Genomic DNA, 25779 nt, shown 5'->3' on the forward strand with positions numbered 1-25779 from the left:
AGCTCAAGATATCTTCCATTGAAGTGGACATGTTCAGGCTGCCTTGTTTTGGTAAGTTGGCGTTGGCAACGCCCATCTAGCATTGGCAACGTGAGTGGTGCGGCATTTGGGCGTTTGGAACTTGGTTGGCACGGCAGGTGGGCGTTTGGAACTTGGTTGGCATGGCAGGTGGGCGTTTGGAACTTGGTTGGCACCAAGACTTGGTGCCTAGCCAAGTATTCTTGTGTGGCGTTGGCAACGCCATTCTTGAGTTGGCAACGCCAGCTCCTTTTCTTCCAGGGCTCCATTTAACGCCCTCGACACTCCTTCATGGCTCAAGTTCCTTGCTTGTGTGGGCGTTGGCAACTTGGTTCTAGAGTTGGCAACGCCAACCTTGCTTCCAGGGCCAAGTTCCTTGCTTGAGTGGGCGTTGGCAACTTGGTTCTAGAGTTGGCAACGCCAACCTTGCTTCCAGGGCCAAGTTCCTTGCTTGAGTGGGCGTTGGCAACTTGGTTCTAGAGTTGGCAACGCCAACCTTGCTTCCAGGGCCAAGTTCCTTGCTTGAGTGGGCGTTGGCAACTTGGTTCTAGAGTTGGCAACGCCAACCTTGCTTCCAGGGCCAAGCTTGCTTGCTTGTGGCTTGTGTGTGGCGTTGGCAACGTGGATCCCAAGTTGGCAACGCCAACTTCTTGCCCAGCTTGCATCATTCTTGCTTCCATGCTTCCTTGTTTCATCACCTATCATCAACAAGGGAAATAGCTTCAAAGTCTTACCAATTCAAGCAATAAATTTCATGAGATTCATTCATACTCATTCATATATGCATTCCTTAAATCATTTGCATGAATTTGGCTAGAATTAACATGTTCCTTGATATCATCATGCATGGAAACAAAACTCATAAAAGGACTTGTTTATTTAGAGAAAATGAGTGAATTTAAGCTAAAACTAACTAAACTAACTAACTAATAAAGCAAATATGCACTTGCATCAGAAAACATGCCCAGCGATTTCTGAGAAGCTGTGGGCCCAGTTGCAACCAATTTTGGTGCCAAAATGCTTTAAAGGACCAAGGATTGAAGGGAATTGGCATCTTTAGCTCATTCATTCACATTAGGATTAGTTTAGAGTTAGTTTTAGAGAGAGAAGCTCTCACTTCTCTCTAGGATTAGGATTAGGATTAGGTTTAGTTCTTAGATCTAGGTTTTAGTTCATGCCTTCTTCTACTTCTACTTCTACTCTTCAATTCCTTGTTGTTACATTCATCATTCTTCTTTTCTTTTGTTGTAATTTCCTTTGTGTTGTTTCTATGCTTTATTGTACATCTACTCTTGTTCCTTCTATTTTCTTTCAATTCAATTTGAGGTAATTCATAATAATTGTGTTTCTTTTGATTGTTGTTATAAATTCCTTGCAATAATCGTTGTTACATTTCATTGTTGTTGTCAATTTACTATGCTTTTCTTTCATGCCTTCTAAGTGTTTGATAAAATGCTTGGTTGGATTTTAGTATAGATTTTGTTCCTCTTGGCCTAGGTAGAGTAATTAGTGACTCTTGAGTTATCTAATTCCTTTGTTGATTGATAATTAGAAGTTGCTAATTGATTTGAATGCCTTTAAAGCTAGTCGTTCCTTTAGGAGTTGATTAGGACTTGAGGAATCAAATTAATTCATCCACTTGACTTTCCTCCATGGTTAGAGGTTAACTAGGTGGGAGCAATGGACAATTTGTTGTCACAATTAAAGAGGATAACTAGGATAGGACTTCTAATTCTCATACCTTACCAAGAGCTTGTTAGTTGTTAGTTTATTTTCTTTGCCATTTATATTTCTTGTCAAAAATCTCAAAAACCCCAAACATACCTCATAACCAATAACAAGACACTTTATTGCAATTCCTAGGGAGAACGACCCGAGGTTTAAATACTTCGATTTATAGATTTTAGGGGTTTGTTACTTGTGACAAACAAATTTTTGTATGAAAGGATTATTGATTGGTTTAGAAACTGTACTTGCAATGAGATCTCATTAGAGAAATTCTATACCGTCGAAAATTCCTATCATCATGCATGATACATTGCATTAAGAAAATAAGTGGCATACCAAACTTAGTGTGACACTTTCACTTGGAATTGATGCAAGTATCTAGTATGGATTGGAAACAAATTTTGTTGCATAGCAACACCAAACTTAGAATGCAATCACATGTCAATTTATTTGAAATAAAACTAAGAAAATGAAACTGTTGTATGTTAAATACAATCACCAAGTCAAGAATCTGTCATGAGTAAGGATTTCTTGGTGAGGTATTTAACAAAATACAGTCAAAGAGCAAATTAAATGAAAGCATAAAAGAAAACAAAGAATTGACTAAACCAAAGATAACAATAAAAATGTTAAACCAAAAGAAAGATAACTTTGCAGAGGCATTATGATTATGCAGACAAGTGGTGTTGCTAAATGACTTGCATAGAATAATAAGTGGCACACCAAACTTAGAATCTTAGTGTGACACTTTCAAATAGAATTGATGCAATCATCAAGAGGGATTGAAAATAAATTGTTGCAAGGTAACACCAAACCTCAAATGTAATCATATGCCAATTTATTGAAATTTAAACAAAGCAAAGAGACAAGACAAACCAAGTAGAGAAATGAAATGTTACCTAAGGTTGGGTTGCCTCCCAACAAGCGCTCTTTTAGTGTCATTAGCTTGACATGTTATTTCTTCCTCTTCTTCCAGTTTTTTAAGTGGAATGACCTCAAGGGGAGAGATGAACCAGCTGGTGTCCCCTGTCTTGGTCTCTCCTCAGAAAGCTTTCTTTTGTTAATGGCTTGATTGAGCTTGCTTGTTGGATTAGGGGTAGGATTGGTGCTCTTATTAGTTGCCTTCACTTCTTGGATATCAAGAATTGGTGGTTGTGTGATTGTTGGGGTGTTTTCAAAATTTGCTTGACACAGGGGCCTTTTCTTCTTACTCTTCCACTTCCTCCTTTACACTTAATATTTGATTTAGCAGCACTTTCATGTTTTTTAGGGAGTTCTCTTGGTCATTCTAGGACCTCTGTGCTTCCCTTTCAAATCTTTCAAGCATGGTTTCAAGTCTTGAGAGGCTTTGGTTCATGGAAGTTTGGGTGGATTGTGAGTTTTGGAAGAGATTTTGTGTCAATGGATAGTTAAGTGATAAAGAATTTTCAGATGAAAAACTGGGAGGTGAGGTTTGACATCTTTCCATGAATGAATTGAAGGTTTGCTCAAGTGATGATAGCTCTTGATAAGTGGAGTATGAATTGTCAAATGCTTTCTGATTTTGATTCTCCCAAGCACAACTTGAAGAATTTTTGAATTCATCACAATATGAATCATCTTGTGGCATTGGGGAACAATTTTCCATGTATGCATTGACAGCACAATCAAATGATGATGTTCCTTGATGAACAGAAGATGAAACATTGAACTTCCCTTTCTAGCCACAATTTATGTCAGTATCATAGCAATATGAGTCACTTTGTGGCTCTGGAAAATAGTTCATTTCACTTGATTGTTCATACTCTTGTTGATATGCCCAACTACCATGAGGGTAATGACATAAATCATTTTGTGGTTCTGGACAATATCTCATGTGATTTGCTTGATCATTTATCATTTCTTGGTGATACTCCCATCCACCATTAGAATAATGACTTGCATCATTTTGTGGTGGAGGAAAATATCCCATATGATTCTCTTGCTCATCTTGTGTCTCTGAAGCAAATCTCCATGGATTAAAATGCTCAGAATTTGTATTTTCTTGGTGATATTCCCAGCTACCATTACAAATTGGTGATGGTGGGTAATATCCCATAAAATTTGTTTGATCATAAGATGAGTTGAACTCCATTTGAATTTTGTAAAACATAACACCAATGAAAATTGAAATTCATGTCTCGAAGAGGAATTTCTTAGTGAGGCAATAATTCATACACATTGCTGTCAGCTTAAAACAGAGAACAAAAACAAAAAAAGTGCTTGATCTAGACTTCTCACCCACTTAGTCATTGCCGATCTAAATTAATCCCCGGTAACGGCGCCAAAAACTTGATGAGTGAAAATTAGATTTCCACACAAAACTCACCGGCAAGTGTACCGGGTCGCATCAAGTAGTAAAACTCACTTAGAGTGAGGTCGATCCCACAGGGATTGATGGATCAAGCAACTTTAGTGGGTGATTAGTCTAGTCAAGCTAACATTGATGATTTGAGTGAAAATTGAAGCAATAGAATGTAAATGACAAGAAATTTAAAGTTGCAGAAACTAAATTGGACAGAAGCTTAAATTGGCAGAAGCTTAAAGAGCAAGAAAAGTAAATTGCATCAAATGTAAAGGGGGCTGGGTGCTGGAAATTAAGGAAAGCAGAAAAGCAAGCAATTGAAGAGATCTTGAGAATATGTAACTGGAAATTTGAATTGCAGGAAGAGTAAATTCAGATCACAGCAAGAATTGTAAAATGAAGAACAATTGCAAAAGAATTAGATTGCATGAAAGTAAATTCAGATTTGCAGCAAGCTCAATTGTAAAATTGTAGAATGTAAATGTGCAGTAGAGTAAATTAAGCTCAATGAAAATGAAACTGTGAAACTGAATTGCAATACTTGAAATGTAAAAGTGCAGAAAAATTAAAGTGATTCCAAGAGAGCTCTTTATTCTACTCCTAATGCTCTCTAGCAGAGCCAGCCTTTTTTCAATGAAATTAAATTGATGCCTTTTTATAGGCTTTTTACAAAATAAATCATAAAATTGAAATTAAAAACAAATTACAATAAAAATGAAATTCCTAATCTAATTGTTTCTTGTGCTTTTGAGTGATGTGTATGGACTTTTCTTGCTTTGGATTTGAAGAAGAGTGGATCCGCATGGTATTTCCTTGCATGGGTCAGGAGGCATTTGTTTAAAAATGGGTTGGGGCATGCTTCTAGTGGAGCGCTCAGTTAGGATTGTGAACGTAGCGCTCCACATGCCTTGTGTGCCTCCTTTCGAGCCTCTCCCAGCATTCAATAAGTGAACGTCACGCTCCCTTAGTGAGCGCTATTCCTCGGCATGCGTTGGTTCCCTTTTCGAGCCCTGGTGTGGGCCTTTTCTTCCCTTGGCATTCCCTTTTGGTGTAGCGCTCAGTTGGGAGTTGCAACGTAGCGCTCCTTGCTTTCTCTTGCGCGCTTGGCTTTCCTTGTTTTGCTTGGCAAGAGGTCACGAAAAAGTGAACAAAATTAACGTAGCGCTCCCTTTCTTGCTTGGATGAGCGCTCCGTTACATTTAATGAACGCTAGCGTGCATTCATTCATGAAATGCTTTACTGACTAATGCATGCTCTTATTATATTACTTAGTAATGTAATGTATTAACGTGAGCTTGAATTGCTTATTTGCCAATTGATAATGAATGTTTCATGTATGCTTCCATGGCCTTATTAATTACTAATGCCAATGTTTTCATTTAATGAATATGGCATAATACTAACGTGAATAAGCCAAGGTAGCGTGCATTCATTTAATTCATTCTCCATTGGCATAATAATGCATGCATGCATATGATAATTCATGATAATAAGGCCAAGGCTTCATGGTCATGGGCCATGCTTATAAAAGCGTGGTCTAAGGTTTCAAAGCGTGCCTCAACTCCAAAATGTGCCCCAAAATTTCTCTTTACTTCTTTTTAGCTTATTTTGTGTTTTTTTGCTTATTTTTCTTCTTATTTCCTACAAAATTTATAAAATCAAAAGATCAAAGAAATATGCCAATTAAAAACAAACGCATTCAATATTTAAGCACAAATCATCAATTTCTTGTATGAAAAAGTATAGAAAAACATGACATGATAGCATGCCATCAACACTTTCTAATTCAGTCATCCAAGTACTTGGAGTGGGCTTTTTGGCTTTTGATGAAGTGGGCCAGATCAGATACTTCCATGCAGCATCAGATGAACGTAGCGTTCTCAAAGAGAACGTAGCGTTCAGTCACCGACGCGTGCACGTCTTGTGTGCGTGCGCGTCCCTTGCATTGTTGCACCATCGACACGTGATCGTAACACGTGCGTGCACGTTGATACTATTTTTAGTCTCAGCCATGCTTGCGCGTACCCTGCATGCGTGCGTGTCCCTTGGTAGCGTTCATTAATTGAACGTTATGTTCGCGCCATGAACGCTCCTCACGCGTGCGCGCCTTTTGCGCATGCACGTAGATGGTAAAATATCATTTCTTCGCTCCAGCATCATGTACGTGTTTGCGCCAACCACCACTTTTGTCACATCAACGCGTGCGCGTCATGTACGCGTGCGCGTCGGTGACCAAATTCAAATTCCAATTCTAAAAGTATTACAGGCGTTCATTCAGAGTGAACGTAGTGTTCATTGCTGGTGAATGCTGATCCTCCTTCCACGCGTGCGCACCTTCTCAATGAATCAATGAAAATTCTTCTTCTTCTCAATGCATGCGTACGCGTGGATCTCCAAAAGTGCCATCCTGCGCGTAAGCACCTTGTACGCGTGCGAGTCACTTGTGAACGTAGCATTCATGAAATGAATGTAGCATTCTCCTGCACTTTTTCCTTCTTTGTTTCTCCCTCGCATTTTTTCACCTGTCATCAATCAAACATGCAATCAAAGCCTAACCAAAATCATAAGGTTTTGCATCATTCATAATAATCACCTAATTCTTGCATAAATCTCATGATTTTGTATAAAATTAACAATGTATGATTGAGTCAAGATAAACATGAAATTTCACTCTAATTACTTACTTATTTTGCAAGAAAGTGCATAAAACCTAATAGAAACTAGTAAAAAAATGCTTGTGAAACTAGTATAAGATGACTTGTCATCACAACACCAAACTTAAATCTTGTTTGTCACCAAGCAAGCACTAAAGTAAGAAAAAGGCATGAAAACAGATAAGCATATATGTGTCCTTATTAGTAAGTAAGTGAATTTGGCTCATGGGGTTTTATGCAGACAGAATGCAGCTCAATTGTTGTCAACTTTCAAATATGAGATGTCCCTGTGAGTGTTAACTAGAGTTGTTGCTACAAGACCTTATTCTGTATTGGTCCTTGTGAGATTTTCTTTCTTTCCTTTTCTTTAGAAACTTATTTTTCATATGTAGCTCAGTGTCAAGTGTTGCATCAGCTCTTTGGCTCATTTTCAATCAACACCTCTTCACTATAGACACTTAGCTCACAATTCTTTCTAAGAACATTCATGCCCAGCACCTCTTTGGGTTACTAAATGTCTTGTAACTAGGTTGCTCTTGATAGTGGACTTTTGGTCGATAATCCGGGTTAGTTAACCCAAGTACCAAGTGTCGAAACACTCCTTAGGACCTAATCATTCAAGCAGATCCTAGTACAAAGACACCACAGGCATATGTCTTAAGGTTCAAGCTATTAGTGTCTAGCTTTTATTCTTTGTTTCTTTCAATTGTTTGTTGCCAATTCTTGGCTTTTCTTTCTCTTTTTTTTTTCTTCTCTTCCAAGGATAATTATTAATTGAAGGTTCATAACAACAACTAAGTCTCCACTTGAAAGAGACATTCTACCTTGCAGCTTTTATTATTGAGCTTATTTACTAATCAAGCAATTACCATCACTAATCCTTATTCTAGTGTTTACCATATCAGACTTTTACAGCTTTTGTTTTAACCTTTTCTTTTATTGTGCAAAAGGGGATACAAGACAAACATTCAAGAAAATGAAAATAAATCAAGCACTTATACTAGAACACTTAGCAGACATCAGAAATTGCACTAATTAGCCTAAGCAAAAGGAATTAAATGACAATAAAACCTTTTGGGGATGTCTTCAAGCCTTCCTTTTTGTCATCATCATCTATAACTTTTGTATTTCTTTTGTTGATGATGTATGATTCTTTTAAGAGGTTGAATGCTTTCCTGCATAATCATTGGAAGTTGCTTTCACCCCAAGCACTTAAGAAAATGGTTCGCATGCATGAATTGTTGTGGTTTCTTGAACTTACTTTTTTGTGGGAACACCAAACTTAGTTCCTTGCTACCGTCCATAGTAAGCTTAATCATATGCATGAAACCTTGTGATTTTAATAAATAAACTAGCGAGCAGCTGTCAAGAAATTTCCCTGGTTGCTTTGGAATTATGACTCCTGATGTTCTTCAAAGGGATATAGTGTCTTTCCATCAAATCTTGGTGGGACACCAAACTTAAAATCACACATTCACCTTTTTTTCCTCCTTTTGGTGTGCAACACCAAACTTAATTCCTTGCAATACTGGGGAACTCTTGAATCTTTATTGAGAAAACTATGAAAGAAAACTACCTTAGGTTGGGTTGTCTCCCAACAAGCGCTTCTTTATCATTATTAGCTTGACGTCCTTCATCCTTGTTCATCTCAGCTCATGAATACTTTCTTCTTTGTTCTATGATCTTCCCAGGTAATGCTTGGCTCTGTGACCATTTGCTGTGAATGTGTCCTTTGTGGCTTCATTCAGAAGTTCAAGGCTCCCATAAGGGAGAACCTTTGTCACCAAGTAAGGACCAATCCATTTGGACTTGAGTTTCCCAGGAAAAACCTTGAGCTTGGAGTTATATAAGAGTACTTGTTGTCGTGGTTTGAACTCCCTTTTCAAGATTTTCTTGTCAGGCTACTTTTTAGCTCTTTCCTTTTATATCTTTGCATTCTCATAGGCCTCCAACCTAAATTCATCCAGTTCATTGAGTTGCAACAGCCTTTTCTGTCCTACTGCTTCGAAGTCAAGATTGAGGAGCTTGGTGGCCCAGAAGGCTTTATGTTTGAGTTCTACAGAAAGGTGACAGGATTTGCCATAAATGAGCTGAAAGGGTGACTTCCCAATTGGAGTTTTAAATGCGGTTCTATAGGCCCATATTGCATCATCTAGTTTTCTTGCCTAGTCTTTCCTTGTGACCCCAACTGTCTTCTCTAAGATTCTTTTCAGCTCGCTGTTAGCCAATTCAGCCTGGCCATTAGTTTGAGGGTGATATGATGTGGCCACTTTGTGAATTACCCCATATTTGTGGAGCAGTTTTTCTATTTGTTTGTTACAAAAATGGCTGCTACCATCACTGATAAGGCCTTTAGGCACTCCATATCTAGTAAAGATGTGTCTCTTAAGAAATTGAAGGACAATTGGTGCATCACAGGTGGTTGTGGCTATAGCCTCCACCTATTTGGAGACATACTCCACTGCTACCAGAATGTATTTGAAGGAATAGGATGGAGGAAAGGGGCCCATAAAATCCATACCCCAGAGATCAAATAGTTCCACTTCTAGAATGAAGTTTTGAGGCATTTCATTCCTCTTTGTTAACCCTTCAGCTCTTTGACATTCATTACATTGGTGCACAAATTCTTTGGCATCTTTGAATATAGTTGGCCAATAAAATCCTTTTTGAAGCACTTTAGCTGCTGTTCTTTCTAGCCCAAAATGTCTACCATAAGATGAACTATGACAGTGCCACAATATGTCTCTCATCTCATTTTCAGGGATACAGCGTCTAATCATCCCATCTGCACACCTTTTGAACAAGAATGGCTCGTCCCATAAGAACATCTTGGCTTCATTACACAGCTTCTTTACTTGTTGCTTGGTGAACTCTTGAGGATTCTTTCTTCCCACCTTATAGTTTGCAATGTTAGCAAACCAAGGTGCTTGCTAGATTTGGAGGAGGTGTTCATCTGGAAACTTCTCGTTCACTAGTTGTGGTGTATCTTGGTTGGCCTCTTGTGGCAATCTTGACAAATGGTCTACCACTTAGTTCTCATTCCCCTTCCTATCTTTCACTTCAATGTCAAATTCTTGCAACAACAGTACCCACCTAATAAGCCTTGGCTTGGAATCCTGTTTAGACATGAGATACTTGAGAACAGCACGATCAGTATAGACTATAACTTTTGAACCAATCAAGTATTGTCTAAATTTTTCAAATGTATACACAATTGCCAAAAGCTCTTTTTCTGTGGTGGTATAAATCTTTTGTGCCTCACTTAACACCTTGCTTGCATAATATATGACATGATGCAACTTATCTTTCTTTTGCCCCAATACAACACCAATTGCAACATCACTTGCATAACACATAAGTTTAAAAGGAAGTCCCCATTCAGGGGGTGTGATGATTGGTGCTGTAGTGAGTTTCTTTTTCAAGGTTTCAAAGGCATTCTTGCAATTATCATCAAAGATGAAAGGATTGTCAACCACTAGCAAATTGCTTAGTGGTTTGGCTATTTTTGAAAAATCCTTGATAAATCTATTATAAAATCCAGCATGTCTAAGAAAGCTTCTCATTGCTTTTATATTGACAGGGACTGGTAGTTTTTCTATGATATCTATCTTGGCTCTGTCAACTTCTATTCCCTTGCTTGAAACCTTATGCCTAAGAACTATACCTTCTGGTACCATGAAGTAGCATTTTTTCCCAATTCAAAACTAAATTTGTTTCTTGGCATCTTTTTAAAACAAATGTTAAATGTTGTAGACAAGTGTCAAAAGAGTTACCAAAGACAGAGAAATCATTCATAAAGACCTCTAAAAACTTTTTTACCATGTCAGAAAAGATGGAGAGCATACACCTTTAGAAGGTTACTAAAGGCATTGCAAAATCCAAAAGGCATCCTCATGTAAGCAAAAACTCCAAATAGACAGGTGAATGAAGTTTTCTCTTGATCCTTGGGGTCCACCACTATTTGATTGTATCTAGAATACCCATCTAAGAAATAGTAATAAGCATGGCTGGCCAATCTCTCCAGCATCTGATCAATGAATGGGAGAGGAAAGTGATATTTCCTTGTTGCCTCATTCAATCTTCTATAATCAATGCACATCCTCCACCCAGTCACTGTCCTCGTAGGGATTAACTCATTCTTCTCATTGAAGATGACTGTCATTCCTCCCATCTTTGGCACAACTTGGACCGGACTTACCCGAATGGCTATCAGAGATTGGGTATATGATTCCAGCATTTCATAGCTTCATCACCTCCTTTTGAACCACTTCCTTCATGGCTGGGTTAAGCCTTCTTTGAGGTTTCACCACAAGTCTTGAGTCCTCTTCCAACAAGATTTTAGGCGTACAAATGGCAGGGCTTATACCCTTAATATCATTGATCGTCCATCCCAAAGCTGTCTTGTGAGCCCTCAGCACTTCAATCAGCTTTGTTTTATCTTCCATATTTAAGGAAGAATTGATTATCACTGGCAAGGTCTCTTCTCCTCCAAGAAATGAATACTTGAGATGGCGAGGGAGGGGCTTCAATTCTTACTTTTACACCTCCTCTGTCTTGCTTTCAAAAGAGATTTTAGCTACTCTTTCTTCCATGATATCTTGTTTTTCTTCTGTTTCCTCTTCTTGTTCTTCCTGACAGTTGGCTTCAAGTAATTCTTTCTCCAATTCTTCTATCATTTCCACCCTCATATGCTTATCCTTCTCAGGGGGATATTGCATCGACTTAAAAACATTGATGATCATTTTTTCATCATGCACCTTGAGGGTCGTTTCACCTTTCTCTACATCAATTATAGCTCTTGTTGTGGCCAAGAAAGGTTGCCCCAAGATGATTGAGTTGTGTCCCTCTTCTTCCATGTCTAAGATGACAAAATCAGCAGGGAAAATGAATTCTCCAGTCTTCACCAATAAGTTTTCTATAACTCCATTAGGTAACTTGAGTGATCTGTCTGCCATTTGAAGTGACATTCTTGTTGGTTTGACTTCCTCTATTACAAGCTTTTTCATCAGTGAGAGAGGCATCAAGTTGATGCTGGCATCTAAATCATATAGAGCCTTTTCTAGTGTCACGTTGCCTATGGTGCATGATATAATGAAGCTCCCTGGGTCTTTGAGTTTTTGTGGGAGGCCTCTTTGAATCACTGCACTGCTTTCTTGTGTCAAGATCACAGTCTCCTTTTCATTCCAGCTTCTCTTCTTGTTAATGAGTTCCTTGAAGAATTTCGCATATAACGGCATCTGCTCTAATGCTTCAGCAAGTAGGATATTGATTTCCAGCTTCTTAAAAACCTCCAAAAACTTGGGGAATTGTTGATCCTTGAGTTCTCTTTGCAACCTTTGAGGGTATGGTAGAGGAAGGATGTAAGGCTTCACTTCCTTCCTCTGTTTATGTGGATGCTCTTCCATTACTTGCTTTCCCTTCTTTGAAGCTTGTGGCTCTTTCTCTTTCTTCCTGAAATTTTATTGGTCTTTTTCCTTTGCTGCCATTTCTTCTTTGCTGTTAGCCTTTTCATTCTCCAATGTCCTTCCACTCCTGAGTTGAATTGCTTTACATTCTTCCTTGGGGTTGGGAATGGTGTCACTTGGTAATGTATTGGTTTGTCTTTCAGCAGATGTTTGCTTGGACAATTGTCCAATTTGTCTTTCCAAATTTCTCAGTGAGGCTTCATGGTTCTTATTGGCCAACTCTTGATGCTTTATCATTTTCTCTATGATCATCTCCAAATTGGAAATTCTTTGGAATTCTTGTGGTGGCTGTGGTTGAGTATGGAATATAGATGGTGAATGGAAGTTCTGTTGGTTAGTTGATGGGTTATTTGGTGGGTAGTAATTGGATACAAGATGGTTATTTTGTGGTTTTCTATATGGATTTTGGTTAGTGTTTTGATGGTTTTGATAGTTTGTGTTTCTGGAATTGTTTTGGTTGGAGTTTCTTTGCCAAGGCTGCTAGTTTTCTCCCCACTTTATATTGGGGTGGTTCCTCCAAGATTAGTTATAAGTGTCTCCATGGAACTCATTCTGTCCAACATTTTGGTTGTGCATATACTGCACTTGTTTTGGCTGTTGCTCCTCATAGCTCTATTCTTGTTGTCCCCACGCCACTAGTGGTTGATTTGTGGTGCTCACTGCTGCAAGTTGTAGTCCATCCATCCTTTTTGACATCATTTTTAGTTGCTATTGAAGTTGTTGATGCATGATTTTATTTTGAGCTAGGATTGTATCAACTCCTTCAAGCTCAAATACGCCTCTTTTTGGAGATGTTTTCCTTTTAGAAGAGTAAAAATACTCATTGCTGGACACCATGTCTATAAGATCATGTGCCTCTTGATAATCAAAGTATTTAAAATTGATAATCGAAGTATTTAAACCTCGAATTGTCTCTCAAGAAATTACAGGGAGGTGTTCTTATTATTTGTTATGCAAGGTATATTTTGGAGTTTTTAAGATATGAAGCAAGAATAGTAAATGGTAATGAAAATCAAGTGATGATTATAAAAGCTTTTGGCAAGGTATGAAAACTAGAAGTCCTATCCCATTTATCCTTATCAATTGTTATGAGAATTGTTTATTGCTCCCACTTAGTTAACCCTCAATGAATGAGGAAAAGTCAAGTGGACTAATTAATTTAATTTCTCAAGTCCTAGTCAACTCCTAAGGAAAGACTAGCTTTAGAGGGATCCAAATTAATCAGCAACTTTCAATTATCAATCAACAAGGGAGTTTGATAACTCAAGTGTCACCAACTACTCAACCAAATCCAAGAGGAGAAAATCTAACTTAAAACATCAATTAATAGAAAATAATAGAAGAAGTGATAAATATGAAATACCTCAATTTGCATTAATAAGAGAATCAAATCTAACATGAGAATCCATAAACTAAATTTGGGAAAATAGAGAAATCAACAAGAGGAATAGATCAATCAAAGTACTAGAAGAAATAACAGTAAATGAGAGTAAATCAAAGGAACATCAAACCTGGAGTTGAAAAGAAATTGAAAGAAGAAATCCTAAATCCTAAAATCTAGAGAGAGGAGAGCCTCTCCTCTCTCTCTAGAAACTACATCTAAAACCTAAAATTATGTGAATGAGAAGTGATTGATGAATGAATGATTCCCCCAATCTGCAGCCTCTAATCTGTGTTTTCTGGGCCAAAAACTGGGTCAAAAACAGCCCAAAAATCGCCCCCAGCGATTTCTGATACATCCAGCACGCGCGCATGTCACGCGTACGCATTGCCCACGCGTATGTGTCACTTGTGTGCGGCACAATCCATACGTACGCATGCTTCACGCGAGCGCGTTGCCTAACAGCATAGCAACCATGACAAATTATATATCATTGCGAAGCCTCGGATGTTATCTTTCTAACGCATTTAGAACCGCCTCATTTGAACTTTGGTAGCTCAAGTTAGGGTTGATTGAGTGCGAAATTCCTGCTCTATAAACCCTAAAATCACTTAACACACATATCATGGCATCGAATGGTAATAAGATAGGATTAAAATTAGCTAAATTAAGACTAAAGAAACATGTTTTCAATCATAGCACAAAATCAGGAGAAAAATGTAAAACATGCAATTTACATGAATGAGTGTGAGAATAGTGGATAAAATCCACTCAATTAAGCACAAGATGTACCACGAAATAGTGGTGCATCAAATCTCTCCACAGTTAAACATTAGCATATCCTCATGCTAAGCTCAAGAGAAGCTATAAGAGTGAAGAGGAATGGTAGAAAGTATGAAATGCAACCTATCTATATGGATGCAATTAAATGTGAAATGATTCTACCTACCTGGTTAAAAATAGATAAACTTTTCAAGAACAAATATGAACTGGATTTCACTAATTTAAATCATAAAAATGAAGTACAGAGAGTCTTGCAGAAGAAAATAGCTCATGAAAGCCGGGAACAAAGAATCGAGCATCGAACCCTCACCGGAAGTGTATACACTCTAATCACTCAAGTGTTTAAGGTTTGATTCTGTCAATTCTCTACTAATCTTGCTTTCTAAGGCTTTCTCTTCTTCTACCAATCAATAAAGAATTAATGCAAAGATACACATATCAGGAGGTCTTTTAAGGGCTGTAATGGGGTTAGGGTCAAGGTAGAATTGTATTTGGTCAAGTGGACTAAAATCTGAATCCTTAATTAACCTAAACTTACCACCTAATTTAAGACAATCCATGTAATCATAATATAAAACCTAACTACCCATTGGCTATGTTTTGCCACATTTTTATGCATCCCAAATTTAAGTACAACTCATATGCATTGACATTATTACTTAACTTAGGGCATTTTGTCCCCATTTTTATTGTTTGCTCTTTTTCTTTTCTTTTTCTCTTTTTTATATATATATTTTTCTTTTCTTTTCTTTTGTTTTTTTCAATGCATATGATTAAAGTATTGAATGCAATAATATTTGCTTAACTATTATTTTACACATTTTTAGCAGAATATGCAACACCCAATTCTCAAACCAAATATTTTGAATCCCAATTTCCCCACACTTAATTCGTGAGCACTCTCACTGGTCTAAGCTAACCAAGGATTCAAATTAGGGACATTATTGTTTTCCACTTAGAGTTAATGATGTGATAAAATAAAGAATAAAGCAAATGATAATGAAAAGGTTAAGGCCATATGGGTATGTGAGCTCAGTGAAACAAGGCCTCAATCATGTAAGTGTACGCATACATTAAATCATGGAAATATAGAATCAAGCAAGATATAGATCATAATTTTAGAGAGAATAACACACACCAAAACAAAATATTGGTTGATAAAATGCAACCAATCAAATAGGCTTAAAATCTCACGGGTTTTGTGTGTTCAAGCTTTAAAACCATGTTCCAATATAATATTTCTTCAAACAAGTTCAACAAAAATTTTAATTCAAATTAGTGAAATACTCTAAAAAGTTTCTTGAAAAAGAATTCATCATTTCAACCAAGTAATGGTAATATATGCACAAAATCAAACAAATATGCAATCAAGCATGCAAATGCAACAATGAACTAACAAAGAAAAACAAAAATTGGTGTTGAGAAGAAAGTGACTAACCCGCGGAGATCGATATCAACCTCCCCGCACTTAAAGATTGCACCGTCTTCGGTGCATGTTCAGATGTGCAAGTGGATGGGTTGTTAGCTACAACCACTGCGCTTGCTCCAAAGAATGTGCATATGGACTTGTTTGTCCCCCCACTAAGAAGCTTTTCCTTTTCCCTCTTGGTGGCCATCCTGAAAAAGGGAGAAAGGAAAGGGACATGTAATTCAAATAGCTAGAACCGAGAGGAGGAAAGTCCAAGTGATAATCAATTCCAAGGTAAAAGATAATGTCTTAAATACATGGTTGCGACTACATGTAAATAGGACATCAATTGAACTCAATGAAGGCATTTTAGAGCAACTAGATGCAAGAGGTTTAAAAGCATGCAAGCGAAGGCATGAGAAGCATAACTCATGCATCAAGTAATAAATGTTCCAAATAAAATAGCATTTGTAATGATGACAATTGTGAATGATAATCCCAATTACATGTGGAATGCAAGTGTTTTGAAAAAGAGGCATTTCAAGTAACAGAGGAGTAAAACAAAATAGAGTTCAAGATGCCCTAGGCTGTTTCACAAACACATGGTGAGTAAGTTAAAGTAGGAATGAAAATAATATAATCCAAACGTATATGAGAGCCAAATTAAAATATCAATTTTCAAATCACTCCTCATAATATTTACAAGCTCAATTACAATAAGGTAGTACCCAAATAAAATTCCAACACCAGCATAAAAATGCATGAGAAGAACCCATAGATAACTAAGGTAACATGAAATAAATAAATGCAATAATGGAAAGAAGGGGACAGTGTAGATGGGGGGAGAAAAGAAGGGGCAACTAGAGAAGAAGGAGAAGGGAATGAAAAACACGGCGTGACGCACGCGCGAGCATCACGCGTTTGCATGAAAACTGAGTTGGCTGTTCGACGCGTAAGCGTCGCCCACGCGTATGCGTGGGTAGTCTGGAAGTGAAATGACGCGCAAGCGTCAGAGACGCGTACGCGTGGGCTGAGTTTGTGCCTCTAGCATAGTTCCATCACAAGGGCAACACAACTCTCGGGTCAAACACCCATTTACACCGATTACCATATCCACGTGTGCGCGTACTTGACGCGTACGCATGGATTTTCCCAAGTTTCTGACAACGGCACCATTTTTTATGAACGAACTTTTGTGTGGTCTAGAATTTCACAAATAAATTCACGTTGCTAGTATAGCTTCTAAACCAACAAGAATCCTTTCATAAAATAGATTTTTTGTCACAAGTAACAAACCCCTAATAAAACTAATAACCGAAGTATTTAAACCTCGGGTCGTCTCTCGAAGAATTGCAGGGAAGTCTGCTTATAATTGGTTATGGAAAAGTGTGTTTTGGGGTTTTGGATAGGAAACGAGAATTGTAAATTGCAAAAGGAATAAACTAATAACTAGAAAAGCTCTTGGCAAGGTATGAGAACTGGAAGCCCTATCCTAGCTATCCTTATCAATTGTGATGAGAATTGTTCGTTGCTCCCACTTTGTTAACCCTCAACGAATGAAGGAAAGTCAAGTGGACCAATCAATTTGATTCCTCAAGTCCTAGTCAACTCCTAAGGAAAGACTAGCTTTAGAGGGATCCAAATCAACCAGCAACTTTCAATTAACAATCAACAAAGGAGTTTGATAGCTCAAGTGTCACCAATTACTCAACCGAGACCAAGACGGTGAAAATCTAAATTAAAATATTCCCAAGAATTTTATCAAGTATTTGGAAGGCACAACATAAAAACATAGAAAACTAGCAAGGAATAATAAATCCAAACAACCAATTGCAAACATCAATCAATAACAAACAATAGAAGAAGCAATAAGTCTGAAATACCCCAAATTGTATTAAAAGGAAAATCAAATCTAACATGAAAGTAGAAGAGAAACTAAATTAAAAAAACATTAAACCTAGAATTATGAAGAAATAAACCTAAAATTAAGAGAATTCCTAAATCTTAAAACCTAGAGAGAGACGCTAACTACATCTAAAACCTAAAATTGTGTAAAGTGAGAAGTGATTGATGAATGAATGATTCCCCCACTCTGCAGCCTCTAATCTGTGTTTTCTGGGCTGAAACCTGGGTCATAAATAGCCCAGAAATCGTCTTCAGCAATTTCTGATACGTCCAGCATGTGCGCATGTGACGCGTACGTGTCGCCCACGCGTACGCGTCACTTGTGTGTGGTACAATCCATGCGTACGCGTGCTTCACGCGTGCGTGTTGCCTAACAGCATAGCAACTATGACAAATTATATATCGTTGTGAAGCTCCGGATGTTAGCTTTCCATCGTAACTAAAACCGCCTCATTTGAATTTTTGTAGCTCAAGTTATGGTTGATTGAGTGCGAAGAGGTCAGGCTGGATAGCTCAGCGATTCCTTCAGTTTCTTGTATTCCTTCCACTTTTGCATGCTTCCTTTCCATTCTCTAGGCCATTCCTGCCCTATAAACCCTGAAATTACTTAACACACATATCATGGCATCGGATGGCAATAACAGAGGATTAAAATTAGCTAAATTAAGACCAAAGAAACATGTTTTCAATCATAGCACAAAACCGGGAAGGAAAATGTAAAACATGCAATTTACATGAATAAGTGTGCGAATAGTGGATAAAATCCACTCAATTAAGCACAAGATGTACCACGAAATAGTGGTGCATCTGAAGAGAAAGAAGAAGAAGCATTTGTGTCAAGCAAAATTTCAATGACGAATGAGGTGGTGGAGGTATTTGAACCTGAAACTGCACTTGAGATGACAAGAAAACATGAAAACTCACAACCCTCACAAACTTTCTTGAACCAAAGATGCTCAACACTTGAATCTGTGATTGAAAGACATGAAGAGGAGATGAAGAAATCTTGGGAAGAACAACAAACCTCCTCTATGAAAGTGCTATTAAGTCAAATGTTGAGTGTAAAGGAGGAAGTGAAGGAACAAGAAAGTGAGGAAGACAATCAAGGAAGCTCATACTCAAGTGAAGTAGAGAATTACATAGATGAAGAGCTCATGGAACCACCAATTCGAAAGGCTTTTGATGAAGATAAAATTCCAATAATCATACATCAACCAAGTCTTGAATCCAAAGGAGTGAAGGCAACTAACAAGAGCACCAATCCTACCCCTGATCCAGCAAGCAAGCTCAATCAAGCCATTAACAAAAGGAAGCTTGCTGAGGAAAGACCAAGACAGGGGACACTAGCTGGTTCATCTCCCCCCTTAAGGTCATTCCTCTTAACAAACTGGAAGAAGAGGAAGAAAGTGAAGAACAACATGTCAAGCTAATGACACTAAAAGAGCGCTTGTTGGTAACCCAACCTTAGGTAACATTTTATTTCCTTGCTTTGTTATTTTATCTGCCTGCTTTGTTTAAAATTTAATAAATTGGCATATTATTACATTCTAAGTTTGGTATTGCCCTACAACAATTTTTTTTAATATTTCTGGATGATTACACCAAATCAAAAATGAATGTGTCACACTATGGTTCTAAGTTTGGTGTGCCACTTATTTTCTATGCAATTCATTCAGCAACACCACTTGTCTGCATAATTATAATTCCCTTTGCAGTGTTATCTTTCTTTTAGTTAGAAAATTTTAGTTTTCTTGTTATTTTAGTCATTTCCTTGTTTTTAATGCTTTCTTTTATTAACAGTTTTTGTTAATACATCACCAAGAGATCCTTATTCATGGCAGATTCTTGACTTGGTGATTGTACTTAACATATAACAATTTCATTTGTTTAATCTTAGTTCAAATAAAATGGACATGTGATTGCGTTCTAAGTTTGGTGTTGCTATGCAACAAAATTTGCTTCCAATCTTCACTGAATACTTGCATCAATTCCAAGTGAAAGTGTCACACTAAGTTTGGTGTGCCACTCATTCTTTATGCAATGTATCATGCACATCCTCTTATTTTTGCCATCACAATGTCTCTATTTCCCTGTTCCTTCATGGTTATCTTTAATTTTGCTTGCTTAAAACACATGTACTACTAACATTTCATTGTGTAAGACACTCATGATCCATATTAGCCCCATCACCACTTTTCTAATTGTTGCTTGAGGATGAGCAAGCATTCTAAAGTTGGTAGGTGATGAGTGGAAAATGATCCAACACAAAACTCACCGGCAAGTGTACCGGATCGCATCAAGTAATAATAACTCACTTAGAGTGAGATTGATCCCACAGGAATTGATGGATCAAGCAACTTTAGTGTGTGATTAGTTTAGTCAAGCTAACATAGGTGAGTGAGAATTGTTGCAGCAGAATGTAAATAGTAAGGAAAATTAAAATGCAGAAAGTAAAATTGCAGAAACTTAAAGTGCAAGAAAGTAAAATAGCTGAAACTTAAATTGCAAGAAATGTAAATTGCATCAGATGTAAAGGGGGTTGAGTGCTGGAAATTAAAGAGAGTAACGAAGCAAGCAATCAAGGAGATCTTGAGAACAAGTAACAGGAAGCTTAAAGTGCAGGAAAATTTCACAGCAACTCAAATGTAAATTTCAGAGGAACAAAAGTACAGGAAAAATAAATTGGGAACAATGTAAGCAAGTGCTGGAAATTAAAGAGAGAAATAGATTAAGCAACTAGAAATTTAAATTGCAGAAAATGTAAATGTGCAGAAAGTGCAGAATGCAGGAAAGGAAATTGTAGAAAAGTAAATGTAGCAGAAGAGGAATGAAACAGAAAGTAAAATGCAGCTCAATTTCAATAGCTAAAGGAATGTTGAAGATCTCAGGGGTGGAGGAGACTAGAAAACAAGTCTAGATTTCCAATCCTTCCTTGATCCAACAGAGAAGATGCAGGAAATTAAAGATGAAAGCAATGAAGAGAACTTTGATTCAAATCACAAGTCACTTGAAAGTTTGCAGAAGCAGAACCAAGACAAATCTTAGACTAATAGGAAAACAGAATTCCTTCTCCCCTCGATCCAAAATTCAAAAACAGAAAATGAAAACTAAAGAGAGAGAGCTTTCTAATGGAGCTACCCTCCATTATTCTATAATGGGGCTCCCTCCTTTTACAAAGATGAAAATGATGCCTTATATAGGCTTTACAAAGTGAAAATAAAATGAAATTGAAATTAAAAATTCACAAAATAAAATTCCTAATCTAGCTTGTTCTTGTGCCTTTGAGTGATGATGTGGGCTTTGCTTGCTTTGTATTTGAGGAGAAATGGGTTTGGTTGGCCTTGATTCAATTTGGAGAAGAATTTAATTTAAATGGAATTTTGGTTGCATTTTTGCCCCATATGATTGCTCCCAGGAGGATGCTCAGCTCACAAGTTGAGTTGAGCATTGAGGCCTTGTGTGGATCCTTTTGTAGTGTGGAAGGCATCAGGGGAATGCTCAACTCACAAGTTGAGCTGAGCATTGAGGCCTTGTGTGCACACTTTGCGTGCTTGTCTTCCTTGGCCCGTGTCAAATGTTTGTGTGGTGCACCAAGAGTAGCGCTCTGCTCACTTTGTGAGCTGAGCATTGGCTTCCAAGGGGAGGTCCTTGGTTCGAAACTTGAGAGAAGCACGCTGGTACAATTTCCTTGGGTTTCCTTGTGTCTCCCTCTTCGAGCCTTGGTGGAAGCATTTTGGTCTATTTTTCCTTGTTTTTGGCCCTTAAAGATGCCTTCCACTCATGCCTCAATTGTACGCCAAATATGGATTGCTATATATCGTTGGAAAGCTCTGAATGTTAGCTTTCCAATGCAACTGAAAGCACATCAATCGGACATCTGTAGCTCACGTTATAGCCCTTGGAAGGAGGCATGGTCATGCTGTGAGCGCCCCAAATTTAACTTAGCGAAAATTTGCTTTCTTCTTTGATTTTGTCATGGGTTCAAACCTTGGAGCAGGCATTGGCAACTTATTTCCTTAAATTTCTTTTGATGAATGCCCGACAATGCTCACTTGGTGAGCTGAGCATTGTTTTTCCCTTCCTTGTTTCTTTACTTCAAATTGTGCTCAGCTCACCAAGTGAGCAGAGCATTGAAACATTGCCTCCTTGGAATTTTTCCTTTGTGCTCCTTTCTTGTGCCACGCTTCTCACTTTTCTTTGCCACACTCTTTTCTTCCTTGGGCCACGCTTCTTAGGCCACGCTTTCTTCTTTTTTTTTTCTTTTCTTCACCTACAATTAATCAAAACAACCAATCAAAGTATCACCAAATTCACAAAGTTTATAAATCATTAAAAATCAATTAATTTTAGCCCAAACCTCATGATTTAGCATCAATTATATGGTGGTTGCTTGATTCAAAGAAACCATGCGTTTCCATTCCAAATCACTTACTTAAAATGCAAGAAAGTACATGAAAACTAGTGAAACAAGTGAAATTAGCTTGAAAAATGGGTATATGATGACTTGTCATCACAACACCAAACTTAAACCTTGCTTGTCCCCAAGCAAGAAAAGAATCATGCAATAAAGATTGACAATCCAAGGTAAGAAGATTAGCAACTCAATGTTTATGGTTAGCTAGTTTTCAATGCATGCTACAATCACAAAAGAAATGTAAATGATTGATGCTTCCATCTAGCTCAATTTATGAAATATTTTCCTTATAATTTTTCCTTGAAACAAGCTTTTGAATTTTTTTTTGTTTGCTTCTCCTTTTGGGTGCTTTGCCCCAATGAGTTGATAACAAAGCTACGACTTCTAAATGCTTTGTTTTCAAGTATTACCACTTGATATATAAGCACCACAAGCATTTAATTAGAGGACTTCATTAAGCTCATTTTTCTTTTCTTTTCTTGACTCTCTAATCATTGATGCTCAGAGCCTTGAGCTTTGAGGGAGTGCTTTTGCACTTGAGCCTAGCCTTGACTTCTAAGTGTTTTGTTTTCAAGCATTTGGCTTGATACATAAACACCACAAGTACTTAGCAACTAAATTGCCATTGGTACTCAGAGCCTTCAACTTTCTCATTTTTCCCTTTTTATTTTCTTGCTTTAATTGTATTTACTTCCTTCAAGGTTTTCATGATTTCAAAAGATTTCACAAAATGTACTAGATGAAAAACTTCAATTAAATAAAGTCTAATGCAATTGAGCAACAATTAACCATACTAGCTTTCCAATACTTGCATGCACATGCTAAGTTCTTCTTTAATTCCTTGTTTGTTTATGATCATGATGCTTTACTGCTTTTGAACTCACAGACTTCAAGTTGGTAGTTATAATGTCACAGTACCATGTTGCAAATCAAAATTCAAGCTATGCTTTATTCATACACACATGTAAACAGAAGAGATGAAGACAATCATGCAATTTAAGTGCTGGAAACAAATGAGAAGAAAAGGAACTCTACAACCTTGTAGTTTATCTTCATTAGTGTTGTCCTTTTTCCTCTATTCTTCCTCTTTCCCATGCCAAACTCAGTATGCTTGTTCATCCTCAAGCAATAATTAGAACAGTGGCTATGGGACTAAGATAGATCATGAATGTCTTGCACAATGAAATGTTAGCAGTACATGTGTTGCAAGCAAGAAAAATTTAAGATAAAAATCAAGGCACAAGAGACAGAGACATTGTGATTGCAAACTTAAGAAGGTGAGCACAATACATTGCATAAAAGATAAGTGGCTCCCCAAACTTAGTGTGACACTTTCACTTGGAATCAATGCAAGTATTCAGTAAAGATTTGAAGCAAATTGTGTTGCATAGAAACACCAAACTTAGAATGCAATCCTATGTCAATTTATTTTAACTAAAACCAAGCAAATGAAACTGTTATTTATTAAGTACAATCACCAAGCCAAGAATCTGTCATTAATAAAGCTCTTTTGGTAATGTATTAACAAACACAGTAAATAAGCAAACTAAAATGAAAGCATTTAAAAACAGAAAAATGACTAAAGAAAGTAGAATGAAAAAGTTTCAAATTAAAAGAAAAGAAAAAAATAAAACTGCAGAGGCATTATGATTATGCAGACAAGTAGTGTTGCTTGAATGAATTGCATAGAAAATAAGTGGCACACCAAACTTAGAATCTTGGTGTGTCACTTTCATTTTTGATTTGATGCAATCATCCAAAAAGATTGAAAACAATGTGTTGCATGGCAACACCAAACTTAGAATGTAACCATATGCCAATTTATTGAATTTAAACAAAACAAAGCTGAGAAGAAATGTTACCTACGGTTGGGTTACCTCCCAACAAGTGCTCTTTTAGTGTCATTAGCTTGACATGTTGCTCTTCACTTTCTTCCTCTTCTTCCAGTTTGTTAAGAGGAATGACCTCAAAGGGGGAAGAAGATTCAGCTATTGTCCCCTGTTTTGGTCTCTCCTCAGCAAGCTCCCTTTTGTTAATGGCTTGATCCTCAGCAAGCTTCCTTTTGCAAATGGCTTGATTGATCTTGCTTGCTGGATTAGGGACAGAATTGGTGTTCTTGCTAGTTGCATTCACTTCTTTGGATTCAAGACTTGGTTGCTGTGTGATTTTCGGAGTGTTTTCTTCATCACAAGTATTTTGAATTGGTGGTTCAGTGAGCTCTTCCTTCATGTGCCTTTTTGTTTCCCTTGAGTTTGGACGTTCTTGGTTGTCCTCCTCACTAGCTTGTTCTTCCACTTCCTCTTTTACACTCAACATTTGCTTTAATAGCTCTTTCATGGAGGAGGTTTGCTGATCTTCCCAAGCTTTCTTCATCTCCTCTTCATACCTTTCAATCATGGATTCAAGTGTTGAGGCGTTTTGGTCCAGGGGTGTTTGAGAGAGTTGTGAGTTTTCATGTTCCCTTGTCATCTCAAGTGGCTTCTGTGGATATGCAGCTTCAGGTTCAATTGCCTCCTTCTCCTTATTTTCCATTGAATTTTCACTTGACACAGAGGCTTCCTCATCTTTCTTTTCTACTTCCTCACCCACAAATTGGTCTTCATCCTCACTGTTTGATGGTTCTAAGTTCCCCCTTGTTTGCTCTAAGGTCCCATTCATCTTCTTGAGGATGGTTTCTTTCCAGGATTGGGGTTGTGTGTATCTTTCCACGAGTTTTCTATGTATTTCAATCGCTTGAAGGTAATCCTCATCTGCTGGTTCAAAAGATGAAGGTTGAGAGTAATTTTGGTGACGTGGATGTATTATGGTGAAGTTGTGTTGGGGGGTGTGGAATGAGTTGTGTGATTGATGGGATGACTTGTATGGATTTTGGAGGAAACTTTTTGTTGAGGCATAATCAAGTGATGAAGAACTTTCAAATGAAAAACTGGGACGTGAGGGTGGATGCTCTTTCATTCCTTGGTGATACTCCCAGCCACCATTAGAGTAATGACTTGAATCATTTTGTGGTGGTGGGAAGTATCCCATATGATTCTCTTGCTCATCTTGTGTCTCTGAAGCAAATCTCCATGAGTTGGAGTGCTCAGAATGTGTATTCTCTTGGTGATATTCCCAAATACCATTAGAGATCGGTGATGGTGGGTGATATCCCATAAAATTTTGTTTGACCATAAGATGAGTTGTGATGACAAGTCATCTTAGCCTAGTTTTACTAGTCTCTTTCTTTTGTTTTCACTTGAATTATGCACTTTCTTGAGGCTTAAGCAAGCTAATTTAGGTAGATTTTCATGCTTCCTTTGATTGAATCAACCATAGATAAATTAATGCAATTTCATGAGGTTTGATGCCATAATTGATGCATATTAGGATAGAATGAACATCTCATGATTTTGAGCATAGCTTTGATGTGTTTGGTTGATTTATGATAGGTGAAGAAAGCTTGGAAAAGGGTTGAAGTAAAAAGGAATAGCTAGAAGCAAAAGAGAACAATAAAACAAGTGAAATTGAACCAGGAAACATAAACTTGGACTTGAAGTTAGCCCTCAAACGTTAGCACAAACTTTTGGGTGAAAAGTTAGCCTCAAAGTTAGCCCCCTAACTTGAAGGCTAACATGAGAATTGAAAAATTCACCCAGGGCTAGCCAACGTTTGCGCCAACGTTAGCCCCCTAACTTGGAGGCTAACGTTGGAAATTGAAAAT

The 25779-nt window shown here is 37.5% G+C and overlaps 1 protein-coding gene across 1 annotated transcript; it reads right to left on the reverse strand.

The window, feature by feature from the left end:
• Window positions 1–11261: 11261 nt before the first annotated feature.
• On the reverse strand, window positions 11262–12128 carry LOC107493725 (uncharacterized). Its single transcript, XM_016114781.1, has one exon. It carries the CDS (start codon window positions 12126–12128, stop codon window positions 11262–11264), a length of 867 nt encoding a protein of 288 aa, XP_015970267.1.
• Window positions 12129–25779: the final 13651 nt, after the last annotated feature.

Source organism: Arachis duranensis, chromosome 6 (assembly GCF_000817695.3).
Source record: "Arachis duranensis cultivar V14167 chromosome 6, aradu.V14167.gnm2.J7QH, whole genome shotgun sequence".
Lineage (NCBI taxonomy): Eukaryota > Viridiplantae > Streptophyta > Magnoliopsida > Fabales > Fabaceae > Arachis > Arachis duranensis.

What these genes read in the sequence shown, in the direction of transcription:
- LOC107493725 (XM_016114781.1), bottom strand. Translation starts at nt 12,128, where the DNA reads ATGGAAGAGCATCCACATAAACAGAGGAAGGAAGTGAAGCCTTACATC.